Source organism: Triturus cristatus, chromosome 8, assembly GCF_964204655.1.
Source record: "Triturus cristatus chromosome 8, aTriCri1.1, whole genome shotgun sequence".
NCBI lineage: Eukaryota > Metazoa > Chordata > Amphibia > Caudata > Salamandridae > Triturus > Triturus cristatus.
The window spans coordinates 1223802942-1223828677 of NC_140591.1; the positions used below are offsets into that span (position 1 = coordinate 1223802942).

The following is a 25736-nucleotide window of genomic DNA, read 5'->3' on the forward strand; positions in this document are numbered from 1 at the left end:
CACCAATCTTTGAGCCTCTGCCAAAGGATCGGTGCCCGCCGTCAAGGGCAACACCCCCCCCTTTCCTAACCATGGTAGAACTGCAGCTATTTGAGTGGCTAACTCCAACGGGACCTGCCCAACCCCTGCTGGCGATAGTACCTGGGCCACAGGATTCAATACAGGAGCATTGGGGCCTTTTGGGGACACCACTGGGATGATAATTGGCACTACCGGATCAATGACAGGGGCCACCGGAACTGGTACTGGCACTGGTAACCCTGGGGCGGTGGGCACTAAATCTGGAGACTCTGGCACTGCTGGGAGCCCGGAGGACCACCCCCACCCGGTGTCTCTAAAGGTGCCACTACCTTGGGGTCCTGAATCTTACCTTTCTTATTTCTAACCCTCTTAGGGAGAGCCTCCAATTCCCCCCTTGGCTTTGGTGGTACTATTGTCCGTTTCGGCCTCCCAGACGGCCCACCCTGATCCTCCACCTTCTGCCTCAACTCAGCCAAGCTGTGGCCCATTTGCTCCACCTTGCCCCACCTCCTATCCATAGTCGCCATTCTCCGCATCATTGCCTCTAGCATATGCTCCATGCGCGAACGTTTGGCTCACCGCTTCCCAGACATGCTATGCTTTGATCCACCCGCTTTCCTTTCAATACCCCTTGCCCTACCTTAATTGAACCCCACGCCTTTATCTGGAACAACACAAGCAACAAAGGCGTAACGCAAAACAAATAATCACAATATTGCAGACTCAAAACCTGAACGTGACAACATACACATTGAATTAAGTAAACTGCAGTTTCGGGAAAATTTGTGCAACAAACAGACAATTATAGCGGAATAGTTATAAACACTGTGTCACCAACAGCCCACCTAATAATAATTGTCAACCCCGTAGTTGCTTATGTCCCCCTGAAGCAATGCAAAGGCCAGACCGGAAATGCCAAAAACTGCACGAATCGTATATTTTGACCGTGCAGCCTGAAAAAAGCCTTCGAAATATGTAAACTATTGTTATAGATTTTGCCCCATCAGAGATGACCTTGCCTCCACTGCTGGGGTTTGAACCCTTGCCTCTTAGGAGAACCTGCAACACCAAAGGCTGGCAACCGTGCCTCTGAGCTACTGCTCCTGCCAAAATCGGCAATTTTACCGACAGACCGCCAGCACAGAATAATGGAGGAGGAGTTTCAGTGCCCCACACTACCCTCACCCTATGCCTCACTCGCTATCTCCTCCCCACACAACCAGCAATGCAACCCGCCTAAATATTTGTTAATCCTCGCCCGGATCATAGCACAGCCCCTTGGGCCCCCCCCCGTGACGGTTACCGTATCGGCGCGTGCGCGCGCCCCGCCAACCTCACGAGCTTCGACCGTCCGCAAATTCCACCGGATGCAGCCACTATCAGCCACGATACTCTGAACCGCCGAATCCCGCTCAAGCACCGACCAGGAGTCCGACGTCGCAGCACACGCTCCTCCGCAGCAAGCGCTCCTCTCCGATCCGTATAGAAATCACCGGCGCTTGACTGTCCACAGAACCTGCAGCAATAAAGAAAACAAAAGAAGTTATGCAGCCTCCTAGGGGCTGCGGCCAGGTGCTGGGAGAGCGCGGGACAAAGAGACCGAGTCCCGCGCTCCCCAGCCTTTTAACCTACACTTGGGGGCGGACCAGTTCTAACTGGTCTGACCCCCCAGCCCCCCATTCCCCCATGACCCAGAAGCGCCTTAAATGCTTCCAGGTCATGGGTCTCTGTCGCGAGCCAATCGCCGACACGGCGCGCCCCACTGCGTCATGATGACTCGGTGGTGCGCACCGCCCGTTGGAATGCAAGGGCGAGGGTGGGAGGGGGTCGGTGCCCCGCCATATTTGCGGCGGGGCCGATCCCGGCCCCGCCTTTCGAAATCCGCTCTAGAGGATGAGAAACCGACCGAATCCGACCCGCGCCCAATAAGAAGACATATTAAAAGCAAATGCATTACTTTTCATCACCGTGGAATTCCCTCGGACAGCTCAAAACTCTGCATCTCGATAGAAAGGAACCAGCGCTTTACGCACTTCGTGCCTTGAAGTGAAGAAGCTAAATAATGTTGGCAATCTTCACGAAAGGATTATTGTCGTGTAGAATAGATGTTATGTCACGTTTACAATATTGTATCAAGTATAATATTATTTCCCATGTATTAAATTACACGTTTAATATTCTGTCCTAGAATCACTCACTTCCCAAATATGCATGTTTGGTTCATATTCTCTCCTACTAGGCCCCTGTTCTCTTGTATCGACTAATAGATATAATGTTCGCTCCCAGAATCCCTCGCTTCCCTAATTATATTTGGAAGACGTGATATTCTGTTTCAGAATGGCCGTCTTTAGGTTGACCATATTTCCATATTGCTCATTTTCCTATGCAGTGCATAAGCTGTTCCCCATAGTGAATTTCTTCATGCATATTGCATACAGGTAAGGAAATTAACTCCAACAATGGTCATGTCCCGATGCGCACTTCCTGTGCGTGCCCACACAAATCCTGCATCACAGACATTCTGGCCGTTTTCTGTGAGAGCGACCTTAGGGGCATATCAACAAGGGCTTTATCTCTGCTTTTTTGGCTTTAAAAGCCAAAAAAGGAGAGATAAAACTAGCGCCCTATCAACAACAGGGTGCTAACATGCAAATTTGCATGTTAGCACCCTTTTACTCTACGCTTCCTCTTGCATCTCTAATGAGATGCAAAGGGGGCGTTCCAGAGTGAAATAATAGGAGAAATGTCGCTAAGCGACATTTCTCCTATTATCAAGAATGTCGCTAACCCTGTTAGAGACAAAAAAAGCAGCGCTAACCGCGGTTAACGCTGCTTTTTTACGTCTGGTATTTTTCTGACTTAGCCATGATATCCTATGGAAGGAGGATATCATGGCTAAGTTTGCCTGTCCCTATCAACAAGGTAACGTGAGATTATCGCTGGGTTTCCAGCGATAATCTCACGTTAGCCTGTTAGCGTGAGAATTTTTATCGCTATTGAGATAAGCGTTGCTAATAGCACGCTATCTCAGCGATAAAAATTCACGCTAGCTGGCGATAATTATCCTAGCGCTAAGTGTGCTTAGAGATGATTATCGCCGGTTGTTGTTGATATGCCCCTTAATTCCATAATACTTCTTCTTGAGTCAGGCAGTGCACATGAACACTTATGAAGCAAACACGTAGGAGAATAATGACATCTTCTCGTACCTCAAAGTAAAGAAAAAAGAAAGTGCTATGATGGGGTCAATGCTGACCGCTTCCTAGCCCTTTCTGTTTGTTTCAATCAAGCTGCACAGCGTGGCCCAAAAACATTGACAAAGGCGAATAGCTCTTCTACTTGGTTTTGTCAGTGTTTTTTTAAGCCATGTTGTACAGCAGCATTGCTGCTGTGCAGTATTCTTGAAAGTAAAAGAAAAACGAAGTGCGATGACACAGGCGGCATTCACTGCACATAGCCCTTTTTTAGGTCGAGCCTAAACAGCGCATACGCTGCTCTGCGAGACATGCTGTATTCAGGTAGGGACATGAAGCTTCACCCACTCTCCGCCCATATTTTTCATTGCCTTGTGTCATTGTCCACTGTAAACTGTGACTGTTCATTGTTCAATAGGCTTAGCAATCCCTTCTTGGTAACGCCTTGTTATATTTTGTAACCTCCCATGGTGGCACCCCCTGTTATGTGTGTTGTTACTCTGTAGGCTTTAATTACAGCCTCCGAGCACAATTTCCTCAAATAGCTTTGTCCCGCATGCTGTTCTAGGCGGGATACGCTCTCTCCTAAATCCTTTGAATTTTTTTTTTATTGCAGGTGCGCCAAACGCATTTCCAATGCATTAGGTCTCCTATTTGCAAGAGTTTAAGCTATTGGCATTGTAAATGACAATGCCTTATATTTATCTGTTTTAAGAACAACACATAAATAAAAGGCATGGTCATTTACAATGCAAATAGCTCAAACTCTCGTAAATGTGAAAACTATTGCATTAAAAATGCTTGTTTGACTTTCAGTCCTGCTGCAGAGCCGTGCAACATGGCAAAAAAACACTGACAAAGCCAACAGATCTCGAATAGGCGAGACCTGTTGGCTTTGCCAGTGCTTGTTTACTTTCGATAGCACAAATTAATTTCCCATTTCCTTCGTTCTCAGAATACTGTTGCATGCGCATGATGACAACAGTGACATTTTATTCTTGCTGTACTGCTGTGGCCCCACTGCTCTCCGAAAAAAGCATTTTGGCCGCCAGCAGTTCTTGTTTGTGTTTCCTCATGATTTTTCAAATCTCTATTGTTTAGGAAGCTTAATCAATCTAAAGAATAACATTGCTTAAAGGCAAAAAAAAAATTGGGTCTCAAAAAACACACATTATCATAGTACTCCCCGGCACTGAAGAGAACTCTTTTGTTTGTGGATGAGTTATTGTATACTTCCCTTGTGAAAGGGCATCATTCTATAATTCATAGTGAAGTCAGACAATGGCTGAAATGGGCTGTCACTTTGACCCTTGATACCTGCTGGATTGGGTGGAATTAAGGTGTGAATAACACAACCACAGGTGAAAGTCGGTGAAACCATCAATGAATTTGTGGAGAGACTCAGCACACTCATCAAACACTTTAAGCTTTAATGAATTCAATGCTGAACAAGCTATATGTCATAGATTTATTGATGAATGCTTGTTAGATTCTTAGTCTTAGTCTGGAGCGAGTGTTAATGGCTGCCAGAGCTGCAGAGTGTGACAATAGACAAGCTGCTTACATGGAGGCCAGAGGTGCTCAGCATGAATCAGTCATGATAGTGAAAAATAAGCCAAAGACTGAAGGACACAAGGTGATGTCTACGCGTAAGAAGTTTTGTTTTGGATTGGGATTGTTGTTTCCACACAAAGGTAACTGTTTCACCATAGGGCAGATATGTAAAGGCTGTGGGAAGAAGAACGACTTTGTGATGGTTTCTAATGCAAAGCAAAAAGTAACTGCGCCGTGCCGCAAAGACAAAGTGGACACCGGAACGTTCCAGAAGAAATGTTCGAATGTTCGATAAGCACACACAAGGCCAAGCGGCTAAATCAGTTAAGGGAAATCAACACTGAATGAAGTTGATTGACATCTAGATAATCATCAAACAGTTCTTCTATAGCACTATCAAGTGAAAGTGAATAAGATGGATGTGACATGTCGATGTTTACTTCAGAAAAGTGTACACGTTTGGATGGCCGAATGCGAAGAAAATGTCAATCACAGAAAAGTCGACATGCTAAAGCACCAAAGTCATTCAAAGATTGTCTGGAGATTACACTAAAAGTAAATGACTGTTCAATATCTTTCATCATTAACAGTAGTGCTTTAGTAAACATTATGCCTGAGGAGAAATATAATGAATTGTCTCTATTACCGCAAATCTCCAAAAGGAATTTCCAACAGCATTTGCAGGAAACAGGAACAGATAAAGCTAGAATGTGCTATCTGCTTGAAGAGCTGGTAGAATGCACCCTACTGGCACATCTGGCTCTAAAGACAAGTGCAAAACTTAAGTAATAAAGAAAAAAACAGGCATTGGAAATGCAGTAGGTCTCACATTTGCTCAAGGTAGAGCTATTTCAGTTGTAAATTACAATGTATTTTACCCATGTGTTATCCAGTGTATGTATGTGGTGTGTAGTGTAATTCTGTGGGTTGGATTGGAATTGTTAAATGTGTTTTTAAAAAGAAAATATTTCTCAAATCTCAGCCCTTTAATAAAACAGGCTGTGGATTTTGATGGGTTGCACTACAGGAATAATTTAGCCAGAATACCAATTTTGTTTTTACATATTCCCAGACAGGCAAACGGCCTCCTCACCTCCCCTCCTTCTTGGATCAGACCACCCTCCACCAGCTAAACAAATAGTGCTTTTTATGTCAATGCTGTTGAGGATTGACGAAAAAGGAAGATAACATTTTTGTTATTGCTGAACCGAAAACGCAAATAAAAATACCAGGGGTGATGTTGTGTAAGTGTGAATGCATCATAAAGCATGCATATTTATGTGTAACAAAGCTATGTCGGCCCCAGCATGATGACATATACTTGTGCATGCATGCTTATTCGTTATGACACAGGAGCCATTATCCTTTTTTTAAAAATTCACAGTTCCAAGATGAATAATAATGATGGAGCTCTACGTTTTTTTAAAGCAGTGTGCAAAAGCCCATTTCTAGATAGAGGCCCAGCAACAAGTTAAAGCTACTAAGCCCTCCTGAGAGTTAGGATGATTTAAAAAACTGCAGCACGTAGGTGAGCATGCAGGTGAAAAATCAACAGAGGCCTCCGTAATTGAAACTTTGCACAGAATCTCTACAATTGTAGAAATTCCATTTGGGTTTTATTGGAATACAGCATTCCTCGAAATGCTACTATGGGAAACACCAGTGGTAAGGTATTCCCTAAAGCCAATGAACATCGTTTAAAGATGCAGTTAATGGCTGCCTGTACTGCTAAACCCAGGGCCACTATATGTGCTGGCAAGTTTTTAATCACAGCCCGTGTTTGACAGTGCATGAAACCTAATGCCTGTATCAGAGACTGGGTTAAAGCCAAACCCAGTGACGCCTATGATGGGGTTTCGTAAATACATGAAGGCGATTGCAAGGCAGTGAACATTTAACTCTTTCCCCACCAATGACACAATTGGGTTGCCTTGGCATAGGAGTACATTTAGTACTCCATGTCCTAGCCAATTCCTGCATTTTCCAAGTGTCCACTGTCACCTAATGAATACAGAAAAGTTGCTTTTCATAAAAACTGTGTTATTTTTATTTCTGCATAGCAGATAGCTCTCAGTTTAAAGATAACACATTCCAGTTCTTAAACAAGCCAAATTTGCTGAAGGGAAAAAAAGTTGCAACCAAAAGGAAAAATTAAGCGAGTCAGCAGGACAGGAAAATCCCATCTATTATTCACAGCTTGAGTTACATGGGCATTTTGAAGGCGGAAACTAACATGATCCCAAACACACAGCCTTTGAATATCTGCAGAGCACCCTATGTGCTCAGCTCTACAATGACGCTGAGAGAGCCCGGGGACTCGGGGAGAAGGTGACACGGCACTGCTGGTTGTGTTTTTATTTTGTTGTTTTTGGCGGCGCTGTGCAAGTGCATGAGGTTAAAAGGTGTGCAGCTTTCAAATATGGTGACACTAAACACCATGGAGTTATGCCAGTGGTCCTGAGGCACTCAATATTCAAATAACATTAAATGTAAAATACGGGTGACACAGCTGAATTTGGTAACTGGCTGCAAGGCTTATCAGAGGAAATATGTGACGTTTAAATGGTTTTAAAATCCTGATGATGATGGATGGCTTGCAATATTGAAATAGTGGAGCAGTGTTCTGGAAACTGCATTGATCAGATGGCAATTTGGGGATTAAAATATGGATATTATTGGGGAGATTTAAAGAGATGAGGGCTATACTATTGATGAGTGTATACTGGTGAGCTTTGCTACCTGTTCTTACCCCAACAACCCAGTGAACAGGAGACAGGGCACACAAAGTGGCAGAAGGGACGCACAGCACAAGAGGATAGAGGGGAGGAGTAGTGCTGCATGCACGAAGAGTACGAGAGAGCAGGGCACACAGCAGCGCTTGTGAAAAGTGCTCATAAATAAATGCCAAAGTAGTCCTGAACGCTGCCAAAGTAGTACAACGCCATTCTTCGTCTGGTCACAATCCGTCTGATACAGTGCACTACTGTCATATATGCACTCACCAACTCTCTCAAAAACTGGGAAATGCATTTGCTTAGTCAAAAAGTGCAAGGATGCTGTGGCAAAAAAAAGACAATTGCACAAAGCCCAGTGTTGTAACAAATGCAGAATGCCTCCCGTCGGGTGAACACGTAGAGGAAGTATAGCAATATTTGGGAAACAGGGGAAGAAACACATAGATTAGAACACGAGCCGAAGCAGGAAACAATAAAAAAAAGAGTTCTCCCAAATAACAGATAAACAATAAAAGCATAAGGAAGCTGTACTTGTCCGGTGCCATGGTGCCAGAATGCTGTGGCAAAAAAACAAAAGAAAATTGCATAAATCCCAGTGTCCATGAACGCTGTAACAAATGCAGAATGCCTCCCGTCGGGTGAATGCATAGATGAAGTAAAGCGACAGCTGGAAAACAGCGGCAGAAACCGAGCAGAGGCAGGAAACTATTTAAAAAAAGAGTTCTCCCAAACAACAGAAAAACAATAAAAGCATAAGTAAGCTGTGCTTGGCCGGTGCTCCTCAGCTAAAAATGGAGGTGACGTATCGGCTGCGCGAGCTGGTTAGGAGGCAGCAAAGAAGAGTGACAGTGATGTCAACCTATGGTATGCAGCAGTTGGGATTAAGGTCCTTTTACGGAACACAGCAGGTCCTGCAGACAGCGCATGTGTGCTGCCTAGGCTCATCCTAAAAACACTGGCACTAAAGGGAACTATCTATCTGGAGGAGTGTGGCTCAATGGTTAGAGCGGCAGACCCTGAAGCAGAGTTCTGGCCAGGGACCAGGGTTCGATTCCTGCCTCGGTGGGGCCCGGGCTCAATTTCCTCGGACCTGTCTATTCTCGCCTCGGTGCCTATTCTAATCACGGGCCCCACGCTGCAACTCTGGGCAATAGCTTGCTTAGCCTCCACACTGGCCCCAACAGCGCTAAGGATGCCTGGCTTCTCCCTGGGGGTGCCCAGGAGTGGACACTTCACACGGAAAGCCAGGAGGGGTTCCACAGCGGTATGAGTATCAGCGCCAGGAAACCGCAAAAGGCGACACCGCAAGGTGGCCGTCTGGTGACAGTGCGCTCTATAAGTACCTTGACATTTGACATTTACCTTGTATGCGATGTACTCCTGGTGAGAGAGCAAAATGTAATCACTCAAAGTGAAGTTAGCCACTGCCTTAAGTAGGCTGACCCTTTAACAACAGGCAGATCTGCCCTTCAAGCCAGCACCACTTTTTTGCTGGAACTGGGTAGCTCATGCCTTAAATGGGAAAAGCAAAACTGCTTGTCCCAAAGTAAAAAGGGGCATATTTACTAGCCCCCATCTCCACCACAACTTCACTTTCAGTGATGTTGTGATGGCGATAGGCAGCCACGGTCCGTGCAGATAACAACGGTGGAGCGGTGGGGCCGGGTAAGGTTTTTTTTTGAGGGATGATGCAGATTGAAAATTAATTATTTATTTCATTTTTTCTCAGCTTCATCCCTCGAAATCCCCCCTTACCTGGCCCCACCACCCCACCGCTGTTACCTGCATGGACTGTGGCTGGTGATAGGGGCCTCGACCTTTTTATAAGGCAGCGTTAAGACACTTAACATGTCTTAACGCTACCTTGTAAATAAGGCACCCTGTGTTTAGCGTGAAAGGGGAGGGCAATCGGTGTTGTGGTGTGCATTAAACAACACATATAGAAGTTACAAACCGGCATTTAAAGATTGTTTATGTGCAGGAAGGGGGACCTTCCTGTACATAAACAATCTTCCCCTCAACTATGGTGCACAGGTGCCTGCATTGGTGCCAGGCAGCTTAATTGAGTGCCAGCGCAGGGGGAAATGCAGGGCTGCACCATATTCTAGTAAATATGGTGCAGCCCTACGTTTTTAAAGTGACGAAGTGTGTTGTTAGCCTTCCTGGCTTAACAACATGCTTTGCAATTTTATTGTAAATATGCCCCAAAGTGTTGTTGAAAAAATAGGTGAGGGCTGGCAGGTGCCAAACATGAAATATGATCATTTTGTGCAGCTATACTTTAGAACAAAAGTGGATTACTCTTTCTATAGATTTAGCAGGGACAGACCAAGTTTCAAATCTGGGTCCATGGACAGCATGATCATTAGATAACTAATATTTTTTTATTGTAACTTGGTTCGGTTTCAATATATTCGTGCTTGTTTATTAGAGGTTTATAGTGATACCAGCCACTTGATTTGGGGAGATGGTATTCAGCTTGAGAGACTTGAAGCCGTGATGTTCTTTATGAAAAGGCAGTGCCGCAGTTTGAGCTATTGCTGCAAAGACCTGCACATAACCTTGAGTTGACAAATTGGAATCCTGGCAGCCCTACTCTTCCTTTCAGCCGTCCAAGCTGAATTATTCTGCTTATAAATTGTCAGTAAGTTGTTTGTCCAGTCGGAAGCATTCATTGAACAATATAATGCAGTATGGGAGCGGTCTTGATTTACAGCAACTGAATGTAGCACTGGAAAGCACTGCATACACTTCATGTGGTTTGTGTATTAGGGAATCTTGCAGTTCTGGTCATCATTGTTGTAATTCTGTTTTTGGAGGTTGCAGGGACTTACAAAAACCTGAACATCTCATCCACTGTCTTCGTCTTGCATATAGGTGCTTGAAGGACTGTGGTTATCTGTGCAGGAAAAGAAAAGTGCAAATATACGCATGCACATAAGTGGCTGGGATACGTTTCTCTTACAGAGAGCTTTGTTGTTCAGAGGGGAATATAGATTTCACTGCCCCTGCGCTTTTTGGGGGCAACATTTTGTACTGGCGTTCAGTATAAACACCCACTGGGACAGACCATCAAATTCGACTCAACTTTTTAAAGTGGGACTAACTAGCACTAAACCTTCCAAACAACCAGGCCAATTTGTGGAAAAATACCACATCTAGAAAGAAATAATCTGCATTTATGAAAACTGATCTGCCTTATGGTTCTTATCATCAGCACAACAGTCTTATGCCCTTCTTAAGCAGCTGCAATGTGATATTCAATGTCAGAGTGAGCCATGTTTCTCCCTTTACATTCTGTGACTGGTGATGTTGTTGTTCAGATCATGCATGCACTAACAAAGATACCAGAATGCTAAGAAATAAACAGGAGTGAATGAGCTTCTCACGCCTGACGTGAGGGCACTTGCACCGTGACAGATGGGCTGGTGTCCTGGCCGTTCATTAGCACCAAGGAGCATCACTGGGATAAATGTGACACACACTAGATCAGTATAGTATATTCAGTTAGAACCTGAATAGAAACAATGGGCTCAACATAGCACGCAAATTACCGAGTATTTGCGCCTGATTTAAACTGGGGTTCTTAAAATAATTCAAGGAACAGATTGCAAAATGTTCACGTAATCATGCTGCTGAAAGAAGCACATCAATGATGGTGGCCATTTTTTGCCTCCAGTACCTTGGAGTGTGTAACCTGTATGTAGTTTGTTATATATCTGGTAATGGTGGCTTTGCCTTTAATCATTCAGTGGTCAATATCATGAATTTAAACAAAGTTAGAGGTTTTATCATATCTAAAACGTAACCTTTTTTGCTGCAAACACATTTATGTCCTGCATATTGTAAAAGAAGCCAGGTACCACTGTGCACTATCTTTGCCATGGCACATCACAGAAGTATGCTAGTTAATATATAAGTATTAAAACTGGATTTATATCTTTCTTTAGAAAGGTTTTTGCTGTTTTATTACTCTAGTAGTGTAGACATTTGCTTTATTAGTTGTGAGAGGTGGAGGGCCCACTCAAATAAAAACAATCCATGTTAGAATGAACCTCAAAAGTCACTAAATAAACCTATGCTTAACCCTTTGATAGCCTGGCACAAAAGCACTCGGGCTTAACCTACAGAAAATGAGTACAATATTTATATAGCACTCAAACAGGAATAAAGTGAAAACACAATATAAAAATAAACTCCCACACTAATTTAGAAAAATAGCATAACATTTAATAAATATAATGACATCTAGATGACAAAAAAACACTCAATAGAACCGTAGATATGAATTGTTATATTTTCAGTTGAAAATAGCACCAAAAAGCACAAAGTGCCAATTGTGGTTATCTGGTAGCGCAAGACAGAGTCAAAGTCAAAAGTTGAGGCCAACTGCGAAGGATCACAGGTCGGATACAGGGACCAGGTTCATTCTGCTGATGATTTTAAATCTACGAGTCGAAGTTCATGTGGGAAGCTGCAGCCGTGTCTCATTTTCATCATCGACGCAAGCAGACCGTTGTTGGCATGAGGAGCAGGTCGGTCATCATGGACGGTCGCTGTTAGGCGTGAAGAGTTGGTCGTCGCTGGAGTTTTGTGTTAGCAGTCAATGCAGACTGCTGCCATTGGCACTGGATCTCAGAGCAGAAATGAAGAGCAGGTCGTCGTTGGCGATTTGCATTGGTGACATCATGGACGTCAACAAATGACAAGAGGAGCCCATTTGTGGTTGTAAACTGCCGGAAACCTTCTGAATCTTAACTTGGAACTCAGGTTTTGAGGCAGGTGGAGTATAATCTGATCTCATTACAAACAGGAGCTATAGAGGGTATGTGCCAAGCTGCCCTCCACTCAATGTCAATATGTCAAACAAGGCTAGGCACCAATGAGGGGTGTGAATTTTATTATTTTAACTGAGGACCCAAAACTGCTGAGAGAGAAAAAAAAAATTCTTCTGCTACTGGTATTTTTATCCAAAAAATTGTAGTCCCACCGCCCTCAATTTATCAAACTAAAAACAGCCCTCCACTAACCATCACCTTCACAGAGAAAAATCCAAAGTACTTAAAGAAAAATGAAGGTGAAGCATGAGTGGGCCCCTCACGTACGCACCACCAGGGAGGCTGCCAGCCGGTTCTCGCTAGTATGCCCACGTTTTCTCATCATCGGGTGCCCACTCATGAGAAAATAGAAGTTAGAGTCCAGTGAAGAGAAAGGGTGGTTTATGAGCTAATAATAGTGTTGCCATTGCAACACACGGGTTTTGTTTCTTCTCTCTTTTCTGTGGGGAACAGGAACTCAGCTTTCTCTTGCGGCCTGCTCTCCCTTTCTCTTCACTGGACTCTAACTTCTATTTTCTCATGAGTGGGCACCCGATGATGAGAAAACGTGGGCATACTAGCGAGAACCGGCTGGCAGCCTCCATGGTGGTGCGTACGTGAGGGGCCCACTCATGCTTCACCTTCATTTTTCTTTAAGTACTTTGGATTTTTCTCTGTGAAGGTGATGGTTAGTGGAGGGCTGTTTTTAGTTTGATAAATTGAGGGCGGTGGGACTACAGTTTTTTAGATAAAAATACCAGTAGCAGAAGACATTTTTTTTTCCTCTCTCTTAGCAGTTTTGGGTCCTCAGTTAAAATAATAAAATTCACACCCCTCATTGGTGCCTAGCCTTGTTTGACATATGGAGTATAATCTGATGCCAGCCATGGGTCCAGGGCCAGGAGGGGCCCCTCTTGGGGACCATAACTCACCCCAGCATAGGCCAGCATCAGGCAGGTACAGTTGCTGTTGGGCAGCTGTGCAGGTGCCGGTAGGCAGCTGAAAGCTTGTTGTGTTCCTATAGCTTAAACAGCAGCTGAGCCAAATGACCTTGAAGTCTCTTCTGCGCTCAAGTCAAGCAGGTCCAGTCTTCTTTCTTAAGACTTCAGGAGTATTCAGATGAGAAGTTCTGATCGTGCCACTTTCATCCCAGTGCTAGTCTGTGGGTGGGGACTGCCCCATTGTCTATCCTTTCATTTCTTGGGTTTGGCTCCAAAATGTCTAGGGTAACAAAGGGCAGGCAGGCATAGATGTGAGCTGCATTTGCCAGTGGCAGGGCAGGCATCCCCTAGAAGTCAGGAAGGTAGTGGGCAAGCTCTAGATCTACTCTTTGAAGCTCAGTAAGGCTGAGTATAACACTCCAGGACATCCTGCTCAAGAGGTCAACACCCTGTCCCACACTCCAGGCCTGTTTGTTGCCATGCCTGGAAAGAATATTCAAAACATCACCAGAGATCAATTCACAGTCATGTGACCCTGGACACAGGCAGCAGAAAGGCACATTTAATTTAGGCAGAAAAATGCCAACTTTCTAAAAGTAGAAAAAAGTGGGAAGCCCAATATACCCTTGGAGGCTTGGGCAGAACAACTAGTAATAAGTAACTGTGCCTACATGGGATTTTGTTCAAAACAATAAGTTAGGTTATTCCAATCTATTCCTTATTGGTTAAGCCCCAACAGGTGGCTGACTATTGAGCAATCTAAACATCAATACTTTCATTTAGAAATGTGAATAATCTATGATGAACAATTTCGCAACACGGGTATGTACTTTTCAAAATATAAAGAGTTTTAATGTGAACAAATTGGGAGTGAATACAAAGGGTTATAACAAAACACCACGAAAGTGGTTATTCAAAGTTGTACAGAAAGTAAAACCTTCAAATCATTGGTGTAAACATCTATTCCAGGAAATAGGAAATGAATATCAAGCAGCAGAAAACAATTCCTAAATGCAAGAAGATGCCAGGGAAATAGATGAACTTCTTGACGTTTCGGTCTTTGTTGGCCAATTGGTCCGTTAGACCATCTTCAGGAAGTAGAGTAGAATGTTATAATGGTCCCTTAGTTCTTGTCAGGCACATAGTTTGTACCAGAAGAATCACAACTTTCAAAACAATTCCAGGTCACTGACACCAAAAGGGCCTTGTGACCTTGTGACCTTGTTTAAGTAGATTCCACACTCTTTATTGCCACCGATTCAAAATGGTCCCAGTCACAATTGAAATTCGCTAGCATCTGCTTCGGTTATCCGACCGGTTGGGGCTTGACCAATAGGAATAGATTGGAAAAACTTTCTGAAAGTGGCATTTTCAAACTAGCAACTTAAAACCCAACTTTACCATCAAAGAAAATGTTTAATTACAGTTCATTCGAGTGGAAGAAGCATTTCTCTATCTTCTCCCAAACTGAAGTTATAACGTATTAAGTGTAATAAGATAACCCAGTGTTAGTCTATGGGAGAGATATTCTTACAACTTTCAGAATTGAGTAGGCGTTTTCACTGTTAGGATTTGTAAAATGTAAGTACACATGTACTACTTTTTAAAGAACATGCTGCCTGTCCTATGAGCCTTTAGTGTCTACCTTGAGGGTGACTTATAGGTATTAAAAAGTTAGGATTAGTCCAGGTACAGGGTTTATTTTGTCCAGTCAAAATGGCAGTTTGAAACTGTACTAAAGGGTACAGTCTTGATAGATATGTTTTACAGGGCTACTTTAGTGGGTGGCACAATGAGGGCTACTAACTACCACTAGCATTACATTTACATACCCTGGGCACATGCAGTACCATATTCTAGAGACTTTCCAATAAATTAAATGTACCAATCAGGTGTAGGTCAATTTTACCATGTTTAAAGGGGAGATCAAAAGCGGTTTTCCACCATGAGTAAAGTGCACAAAGTTTCAAAAGTCAACAAAAACTTGCTCAGCAACAGAATGCAAAACTCTGGGGTGATCCTGAAGAAAGGGCTTGGTCCAACACATAGTATTGTAGATTTTTTCCAAATCTTTAGAAGTTCATATCCTGTGCTGTTGTCAAGGCCAAAGGTTATTTTTCCATTAATGCCTATGATATAATTAGAGTCAAAGTGATGTCACTTAATCAACCCCTGCAGTTTTGTTGAGTTCATGCCCATGTGTGGGTCATGGAAAACCCATCAACAAAATAAAATGACTGGTTACATCCTCTCAAAAAACAAACCACAAAAGTGGTGGTTGTACTGTATTATGTGTGCCCAATATAATGTACTATGTGGTATGCATATCACTATGTGTGCATTGCATAATTATGTGCTGGGAACTTTGATTACATAGCATGCTTTCTCTTCAAAAGGCAAGAACACATTTTTCACTTTGGGCAATTGTATATATCAGTGCTGACACACAATTCCTGAGATGGGGACAACAATAGGCATGATTCACATTTTCCTTTCCACACATAAAGCATGCTTTATTGAGCAAAAACTGTTATCTGAGACTGAATAACGGATCCTCATTGACAGAACTAGGAGCGGCACGTTTCTACAGACACCAATTTCATGACTTCTGAAAATGTGCAGCTTGGGTTGAACTTCTACAGTCATAAGTGCAGATGTCATTTGAGGTCTTATATTGCCAAAGTTAAACATTTCTGAGTATTCTCAAACTTTTCACAGAAAGTTCTTAATCGTCTAATGCTTACTGGATGAAAGTGAAAATGTAAATGTCTGTTTATGTAATTAAAAACGCAAATCCCACAAGGGATATGCTATCTCATGTTGTGTGTATCCACATCGGTACTGTCTCAGGGGACTTGTACCCTTTCTGGAATACTAATTTGGAATGGGTACAAAAACAGTGAAAGTTAATTGTTAGCTGGCATTGTTCTCTTGTAGGCTTTGTGCACTCTATGAGGGACCAGTGAAGCTTAAAGACTTCAAGGGCCAAATGTCCTAATATTGGTCCGAAAAAGCTGGTCATAATTTGCAACTAGGATTTTCATTACCAGTGTGTACAAATAGGTCAGTATCCTAAATTACAATTTAGGGTGGGTCGAAATCTTGCCTACATATGAATATTAATAAGGTAGGTCAAAAATTATGACTCATTCTGATTGGTTTCCATCACAGTGTTGGAGCCTTGCCATCTCGGTATTATCCTTTAAAAAACTAAAACAGTTTTTGTGTGCACACTGTTTTCCTTTAAAGAAACTGGCTGCAGTTAAAACAAGCATTTGCAATGCAATCGGTCTCGCCTTTAGGAACCTATATGTATTTAGCTATGCTGCACATTAGCCTGGGTGCTGAACATCTACTGTTCTTTAAAATGGAGGGAGAGTAAGCACCAACTCATGCCAGATATGGGAACACATGGAGAGAAATATTGCCTATCAGAAGAAATGGTATAGTCCAAAGCTCTGTTTTTAATATAAAATCAGGGCCTTCGGTGGTCATATCACTAAAAATACAAGATTTGAAAAAAATAATTGTCTACGGGTGCTCGTGGAAGACAATTTCTATGGACTGGAATCTAGAGCATGCTAAAGTGATTCTGGTATTTTACTGACCTCTGCTGGTCGTTTTGCGTAAAGACAAATAGAGGCAGATGAACAGAAAAAAAAGTCCTTAGGCGGAAGCAGACAGGTCCTAGGGCTGATCTCCAGAGGCCACACAGTACATACACATATAAGTATATAATAAGTATATACTAAAATATATACAAGAGATCTCGAATGCTCAACCTAAACACACAAAGTGGAAAGAAGGAGGATGAGAAAGACTTAAGTACCGTCACAAACGGGAGACAGCAGGAACCAGCAAGTGGAATAAACGAGCCAAGGGTGTCAGGTACTGGATTAAAGAGGCCTGGGGTGTTTTAATTCTAGAGAGCCCTGGTATACGGCCCGCCGACATTTATTTAATAGGGCTTCCGAGCAGAACTTTGGGCACTGGTACTCATTATTTGACAAATTAAGCACTGACGCATCTGAAAAATACTTTTCCTTCGACGATGCACACAGCACTCATCCCACTGTGGCGCAGTGCTTTTCTATTCACATTCCACTCGCAGGCTCCTGCACCCCGCGTGTGAAAGTGCTTCGGGCACGTGCTCTGACCAACTTGCTCCTTTAAAGGACTGTAATGGAAGTGATGTTCCTTGTGCACGGCAGGGCTCGGGGTTTACTGCTCCAGTGTCCCGGTGGGAGAAACACCGAGCAGCTGAAGCACAAGGCAGGAAACGCGGAAATTACCCGAGAGCATAGCTGCCAAGGTTTTAGAGTGCTATGTGTGACATTTTCATAATTTCTGTGAAATTATGAGTGTCATTAGAACCACTATGAGTGACACTTTTCTCGCCAGCAAAATCAACCAATAAAAGATGAGGGAAACATAAGTATCAGAAATCTGACCCATTTGAGCAACGAGAAATTCTCAGATCTTAAAACTGCTGCAAATTAATGAAGTGGCTGAGTCATAATTACAATGAAATTATCAAAATATCATTTAACGCAATCTGAAACCTTGTTAGATATGAAAGAGTGCGAGCATCACTTCACATGACATAGCATTGAAGACCATTCCCATACTTCTGTTCTTGACACCGAGTCTTGTTTACTTAAATAGTTCATAAAAGATATAGGAAGTTTTATTTTATTGCTATTTTATTGCTGATCATATAATACATTTGTGAATTTTGGTTGGCATAATGTATTGACTAATAAGAATAAAAAGGCAGAAGCAATGCCAATTAGACAAAAATAAAAGAAAAGGAGCATGGTAAAACAAGGAGAATAAAACAAATCACTTTTACCAGGTGGTGTTTGTTGTCCAAGACGAGGCCATGCAAAAAATTAATGTGATGGGAAAAGGTTTTTCACTTGGAGTGGGAAGGGCCACCTTATTCATAAGCGAATGCTTTAAGCAGGAAAGTAAGACTTGCGAAGTAACTACTAATATCAGCCTCCGATGTCACCACTAGGAAAAAGAAAAAAGTGGACAGCTAGAAAGCAGGTCACATGGCTCCGCTAAGAATTAACACTAAAAGGAGCAAGGACGTGCGTTTATGCTGCAGAACCACCTAACAGGGTGTGAGAGGCCCTAACACAGAGCCCAGCTGCCTCGGGGCCTATAGTGTACATTAATTAGAGTCAGCTGACTCGCGGACTCCGGCTGGCGCAGTTAGCAGTGTCATGACAGCATGGTGCTGGGCAAGCCTCAGTAGAGGCTGGGAGATACACACAGCGGTCATAGACGGCTGTATTATTCCAAAATGTAACACCAGTGAAGTGAGCAGTCCAGGGGTCTGGCACACCACAGCTACACAATTCACTTACTTGAACGAAACAATAAACTAAGAGAATTGCATGTACTCTGTAGCAAAGAGAAGCCTTTTAAGTCATTTTTAAAACATACTTACTGCATATTTGCTATGCCGTGGGTTTTAGAACAAGCTGTGCACGGTTCACCCTGCAGCAGAGCCTCTCTTCCTCCTGCAGAGTACATCTTCTTGCCCGTGCTGTACCTGGGAAATGTCTGGGAGCCCCAAGAGATTGTCACATACAGGAGACTGGTCGGGCTAGGAGAGGTAGGGGACACGTTTGTACTCAGCAAGAAATGTTTGAGTCCTTAAATCTCAGATTTTTTTTTATTAAGTCCCGGATTTTTATTTTCCAGTGTAAAAAACACTTAAGCCGCTCTTTTTAACGAATGGATAAACCTTTCCTCTTGAAGCAATATCGTGATCGGAACGAGAGGACAATACTCCCTGGGGCGCACAATTGAAAATGTCTGAAATCGGTTCTTAAGTGTGTTAGATTGCTGAATTTTACTTAGCCCACATGTATGGAAATAGAGAATTTTCATATTCTACAGCATACATTGAAATGATGGTTCTGAGATGGACAGTTTGATTGTCTTGAAAATAAATTGCTGCAAAGTCATTTTGTTTGGAGCTCTGCTGCCCTCTTGTGGGCTCTGTCGGCACTGACATTGGCGCAGCGAATAAGGGAAAGCTGGAGACCATACATTTTCTTTTGTCTAATTGCTGAACCGTGGATATTGTCTCATCTACAGGGTAGGTTATATAATGTTGTGACCCTAAAGCACTGCGTGAAACAGTTGAGAGTAATACCAACAAGCATTGGCAATGCAATAGGACTCGCATTTACGCGAGACCTATGGCATTGCAAATAGCAATGCATGCGGGCGACGAGCCGCGAGGGTGGCGGCGGCAAGAAGGCATCGGACTGCGGAAGGGGGGCCCAGGAAGAAAGTAGTCTGTGCTGTGAAGGGGCCAGTAGCCGTGAAAGGACACACATGACTGACATGGCTGTTATGGGGTGGGACTAACAAGCTTAAAACCAATCGGAAGGCAGCATTTAGAACCTAAGCCAATGAAGAAGATGGGCCGGAGAGTGGGCGGAGCTTCCACAAAGATTCCACACTATAGAGTATACTGCATTCCTCGCAAAGCGATGGCAGCGCATTCGCGCTGCAGCACTAGGCGAGACCTAAAGAATGGTGTATTTGAGACTCTGGACAACTGCCCACTCCGCAACTACAGTGGCGTAGCAATGTGGGGCGGGGGGGCTGGGCCGCCACAGGCGACACGAGTATTGGTGGCGGCGGAGTCTCCCCACCCCCGGCTTATAAATGCGGACGTCACAGGGCAGCAGATGTGCTGGAATCGGCAACCCCCACTGCTCTTACCTGAGGCCATCGCAGGAATCCGCCAGCACCCCCACCCAGCTCCTACATGCAGGCCGCCACAGGCCGCAAACGCCGGGACCGCCACTGGCGGTCAAAGGTCTAGCTACGCCACTGCACAATAAACTTGTTTAATTATCTAATCGACGACCGCTGCCCTTTTGGGATTGTATTATGACCCCAAATTGAAAGTGTGGGTTGCAATCCCATTCTCGGGGTCATTAACTTTTTTTACGTTTTCTTAAAAGTGAATTAGTACATTTAAAAAGTCATTTTTGCAGTTCCAAACTCTGAATCGTTTTGTTTGCGACCCAAAAAATGCTTTGTATATCTGTCCGCAAAAAACAACTCAATCTGCCTCAACACGGTTTTTATATTTTTTCATTTTATGTAACCGGGATGTATGTTTAACAAAGTAATGTAGTGTCAGATTCACCTGCTGCATATTTATCACTGACAAAGTGGTGGTAACTAATAGATACATCTAGTGAGTGTTATTTTTTAAAGATCTATATTCACAGGCAAAGGGAGGCACGCGTCCATAAATCTAAAATGCCTGCAAGAATGTTCTCAACTTAATGGAGTTCTTATTGTATTGATCTTATGTTTATGGCCCTATGTTAAATAGCACTTCCAGGAAGATTGTGCATTTTATCTACAGAAGCTTGAGTCAGCAGTCTTGCTGCAGCAGCAGAGCTACTTGACATTCAGTGCACCAAAGGCAACAGAAACAACGTTTTCTCGATAATATCCTTGATTGTGTTAGGGGTTTGGTAAAAAAGAAAAACAATCTTTCTACTTTTGCTGACTTTCAGATATTGCTGCATCTGAGCTTATTGAAGAAATGCTGCTAAAAGCCGAATCTGTCTGGGAAGCAAGGCTAAAGGACCCATCATCTAACGCAGCATTTTCTGAAGAAGAACCTTATGAAGAGATTCTACATGACCTGCCTGCGGCGGTCAACAAACTGTAAGTCTGGCCATATGGAGAGGCACTCACTGACTTAAAATCTGATTGTGTGTTATGTGTTTATCCTGTCAGTTCCCTGCAAAAATCTGTGCATTTACCAATCAATCAATTTGCAGCGGATATATTAATTTACTGAGAAGTGGCATGTCAAAAGAAATGATTAACTAATAAAATGTTACATAGTACTTGAAGAGTCAAGTGGAAACTTGTCAAAAATATTCCACAATGATAATATCAAGTTAGATTTGTGCAAACAAGGCAATGACCTACTTTATAAAAATAAATTGCTGTTGACTTGGCGATACATATGCTACTCAGAACTTCATTCATGAAATCTGTTTCACCCCACCTCTGAATTTCTCATCAAACTATAGGATGCAACACAGATTCTTCCACTTCATCTTTAAGGCTTTCCATTGCTTTCATCACTATATATTAAGTTTCTTTCTTAGCTCTTCCATTTAGTTACTGTTTCCATCTCTATGCAATAAACGGCAAATAAATCTTCGATTGAATGTGTTACCCCTCACCTGTTAACACAGATGTGCCAGAGAAGTACAGTCAGCACAAACTTGCATTAAAAAAAGTGATGACTAATTTTCCTGCTGATTCTTTCCTTCCTAAAACTGTTCATATTCTTTTTTTCTTATTGGATTTTTATCCTTGGCATCACAGCAGTCCTCCCACGTATATCACAGTCCTATACTGGCTAACACAGAGAAAAAAAGTCACCACCATCTTTTAACGTTTCACCAAGCCAAAGTCCAGTATATATAACTGCCTCTCATGCTGTCATGCCTACACCCAGAAGTTATCTCCAAAATCCCCATATTTTAACGTTGCTATTATAACTTCAGAAAAAAATATGTTACATAGATTAATGGCTATTCTCAACTCACACTTCATGGTTCCTCCTCAGCGTTCAATCTCACTCATTCTTTTGATGATTGCAGGCCCCTATGGCAGAGGTCTTCAAACTTTTGGATGCCGAGACCCCCCTGTCAACATTTTGAGGCGCAAGGACCCCCTCTTGACAAAAATATCTAAACCTGTTGACTAAATTGCGTGGGATGAAAATGTAAATGAGGTTATGTGATGCCGCGTATTTTGGGATAGCATTGCTTCATTATTTTGACATTTTTTACACACAGTAACACCGAGGAAAGATTTCACCCAATCAGTACCCGTGTATAGCCAAAATACAGCAATTATCATCAGAAAGATTTCAAGTCAACCTTTGTGAAGGGCCTTCCACTCTGCAGCAATACGTGCTTCCACATTAGAAGCTCACCTGGCCCTGTCCGGGAGAAGCATGGGTCCCTTAAAACCCTGGAGGTTTTGTGCGGAGTTAAGCAGTTTACCCATGCCGCTTTCCTCTCACCCCCTCCCTTCCATCCCTCTCTCCTCTCCTAACCCCGGATCCCTCTCTCACTTTGCAGGCCATTTTCTTTCACCCCTTTTTTACAACTTCTGAATTCTCCCCATTCAACCTCTCACTTCACCTTTAATCACCTCTTGCCATTCTGTCCTTTCACTGCCCTCATCTCTAACAGTCTCTCGCATTTATCTCTTCTGTGTGTTTTTCATTTGCCTTCAGGCAGTAGATGGTTATTAGCCCCAGGACATCTTTTGGTAACAATAGTGCACTACAAATGTAAATAATAATAATAGGCAGAAGGAGGGGAGTCACTAGACCAGAACTTCGGGGGGGGGGGGCTAACACTCCCAGTCAGGGCTGGTCCTAACACTGGTCGCACCCGGTGCAACAGTCTCTTTTGATGCCCCACCCCCGTTTCCTCCTTCTCCATGAATTCCTACACTGCCACTCAAATGCAACGCATCTCTCTATAGTACCTTTCTGACAAACATTTTATTTTTTATAGCGCTACTCATAGTTTACTCACACTCATTTCTGGGATCTGTATGGTACATATTCTTTGTAGCAGGCACATTAACCTTCTGCACTGTGTGGGTGACAAGAGTGCCCATGTGAGTGCACGGTGAGCGATGCAACAGTGTGAGAGTAGGACAAGAGGAGTGACTGCAGGGTGAGTGAGGTGGCGTATGAATTAGGGTGCGGATGCAAGTTCAGAATGGGATGAATGAATGTATGATTACTGATGGGCTTGTTTGAGTGAGTTGCATATTGAGCAGTGAGGGGGACAGGTGAGTGAAGTGTCACATGAGTGCAGGATGAGTAGTGTACTCGTGTGACTGCAGGGTGAGGTATAGGGTGAGCAGCACAAGAGCACTGTGAGTGCAGAGTGATCACTGTGAGTGCAGGGTGAGCGGGTGAATGGTGTGAGTGCAGAGTGATCACTGTGAGTGCAAGGAGAGCGGGTGAATGGTGTGAGTGCATGGTGATCAGTGTGAGTGCATTGTGATCGCTGTGAGTGCAGGGTGAGCGTGAAAATGAAGTGCGAGAATGAGGAATGAGTTGTCTGAATGCAGGGTGCATTCCTAGACACTTGAAGTAACTCTGCATGTTATTGATGGCGGCGTAGAGTTTAAGATCTAAGTTAAACTATTGCGGCATTAATCGGGGATCGAGGGTGAAGGAAATAAATAATGTGCTGATCCTGCAACAAACTTCTAGCCCTATGGTTAGGGCTGCCAGCAGATTATTTTGATGGCCCAGTCGGTACAAAAAAAGCAGTCACCTAAAGCTGTATTTTCAGCGCTGATCTGTGCATACTTCGAACAGCAAATATAAATAGAAAGCACTTTTAATTGTGTTCTAGGGCTGCCTCAATGATCCATGACTGATAATTAAAGAGAACAAATACAGAAAAGTCATATAACGAATGCATACATACTTTTTTATTTCTAAGTCTATTTAGTGCCAAGAGGAGATCTTTGCAGGCTCTTTAACCAAAACACGGCTGGCATTTTTCTTTTGGCATACTCAATTTATATTCCTTTCCATGAAATGCATTCTCACACTACAGCAATAAATGTAAAAGACAAATGTAAGGAATAGGCTGAGTGGGGACCCAGGGGGTACTGGAACCAGGGATAAAACCTAAGCCTCTGTAACCAGTTTGCAAAGGTATGTAAAAATGCAAATGGTCTTTAAAGACCTGTGAAAAACACGGGGTGCCGGAGATAAGACTCCAGACACTGCCCAGCTGAGCCCCCAGCAGCTCAAGTTTCACTGCAGCAGCCCAGACTGAGACACAGGACGGGGGAAGAGGTGGGGGGGGGGAGCTGAAGCCCTTGGGCCTGGGCAGAAGTGTGACTGGGAAGGCGGGACCCCCTTTGCATCACTCCACGGCCCCCCAGGGGGTCGCGCCCCACAGTTTGAAGACCCCTGCCCTATGGTAAGATTATATTGGTTTTAAAAAAGCATTTTTTTTCTCCGAGTTTTTAATAGCACAAACTTGACCCGGAGGTAACAGAGTGCTTTACATGAGCACTAGTTGCATTACAGACGGAAACATTGATTTTTTGTGAGGCACGGAGAGATTAAGTGATTTGCCCAGAATCACAGTATGTTGAGTGTTGCTGCCGAGACTAACCCAGTTCTCAAGCGTCAAAGTCAACTGCTCTAGCGGTAAGGCCCAATCCTCCCCGCCATCTTGATTAACAAAGTCATTCTGATTCTCAATGCAGTTTTCTCACTCTACCGCAACAAACTCGTGAAATCGAACCTCATCAAATCCAACATTTGTTGGAATTATAAAAAAATCTACTGGGGACAGCCAGCACATGTTTTTTAGTTTTAAACTGGTCAAACCTTTGTTAGGAAAAAGTCTCCTATTACCTCAGTAACATTTTCAAAAGTCACATCGAACCAGACTTTGCAACTGCTATGCTGGCTACCTTCTATAACTACCATCTCACAAAAGTAACTAATAACCTAATAGACCTATTGCTAACAATTGTCACAAATCTTATGCTAATTGAATGGATATCGGCTGAAAAGATTTCTAAACTTACCTGGTGGACTTGGGTTACCTATGTTCGAGTTCCACACAGTTCATACCACAAACTAATTGATAACCTCAACAAATTTCACAAATATATGGCACTCTAGACACAGATTTCTGCAGAAGCCTGGCCCTCCTTAGTTCTTTTCTCACTAAGTAGCACATATTCACTTATGATTGCCATTTCCCACACATCACTTGGGAGCCTATTGTGGCCGTGGCATCCCGCATACATTGCATTGTGGCGGGCGGTGCTGGAAGCAGCACCCGCCACAATGCAATATATGCATGTTGTGCATTTGCATGCACAACGTGGCAGGCACCGTACGGTGCCTGCCACCTTGTGCATGCAAATGCAGGGAGGTACCATAGGTACCCCCCATGTGTACCACCCACCCCCCTAACACCCTGGGGGCCGGCAACGGGCCCCCAACTCAGAGGACTGCAAGCCTTTCAATGGCGGCATTGGGGCTGCTTCCCGCTGCCATAGTAATATGGATGGCGGTGTCTAGCAGACACGCCACCATATGCAACCCTTTTCCGTCCGGTCGACTCATTGACCTGGGGAAAAAGTGGCGGACGGTCGTCCCGTACACCGCGGCACCCCCGCCATCATAATATGGCAGGGGGAAATGGGAGGTGGGCGGAGGGCAATGGCGGGCGGATCGCCACCGCCATGCAGGCGGTGGCGATCCGCCCGACATACTAATAGACTCCTAAGTATTTACAACAATGGCTTTATTCATATTTCAACACTTTCAAACACCGCCTTCTTCCTCCCTTCCCTACGCTCTATCCTTTCTCACTCAACTATGTGTATTTTCCACTC

General features: G+C 43.6%; 1 protein-coding gene across 2 annotated transcripts in view; it reads left to right on the plus strand.

Moving 5' to 3' along the window:
* Positions 1–25736, plus strand: part of MYO16 (myosin XVI) — a 2357781-nt gene that overhangs the window by 701393 nt on the left and 1630652 nt on the right. For both annotated transcript variants that reach the window (XM_085622905.1, XM_085622906.1), the window contains exon 9: positions 20825–20978. In XM_085622905.1, coding sequence (XP_085479031.1) covers positions 20825–20978 — 154 coding nt within the window. The remainder of the gene's footprint in view (positions 1–20824; positions 20979–25736) is intronic.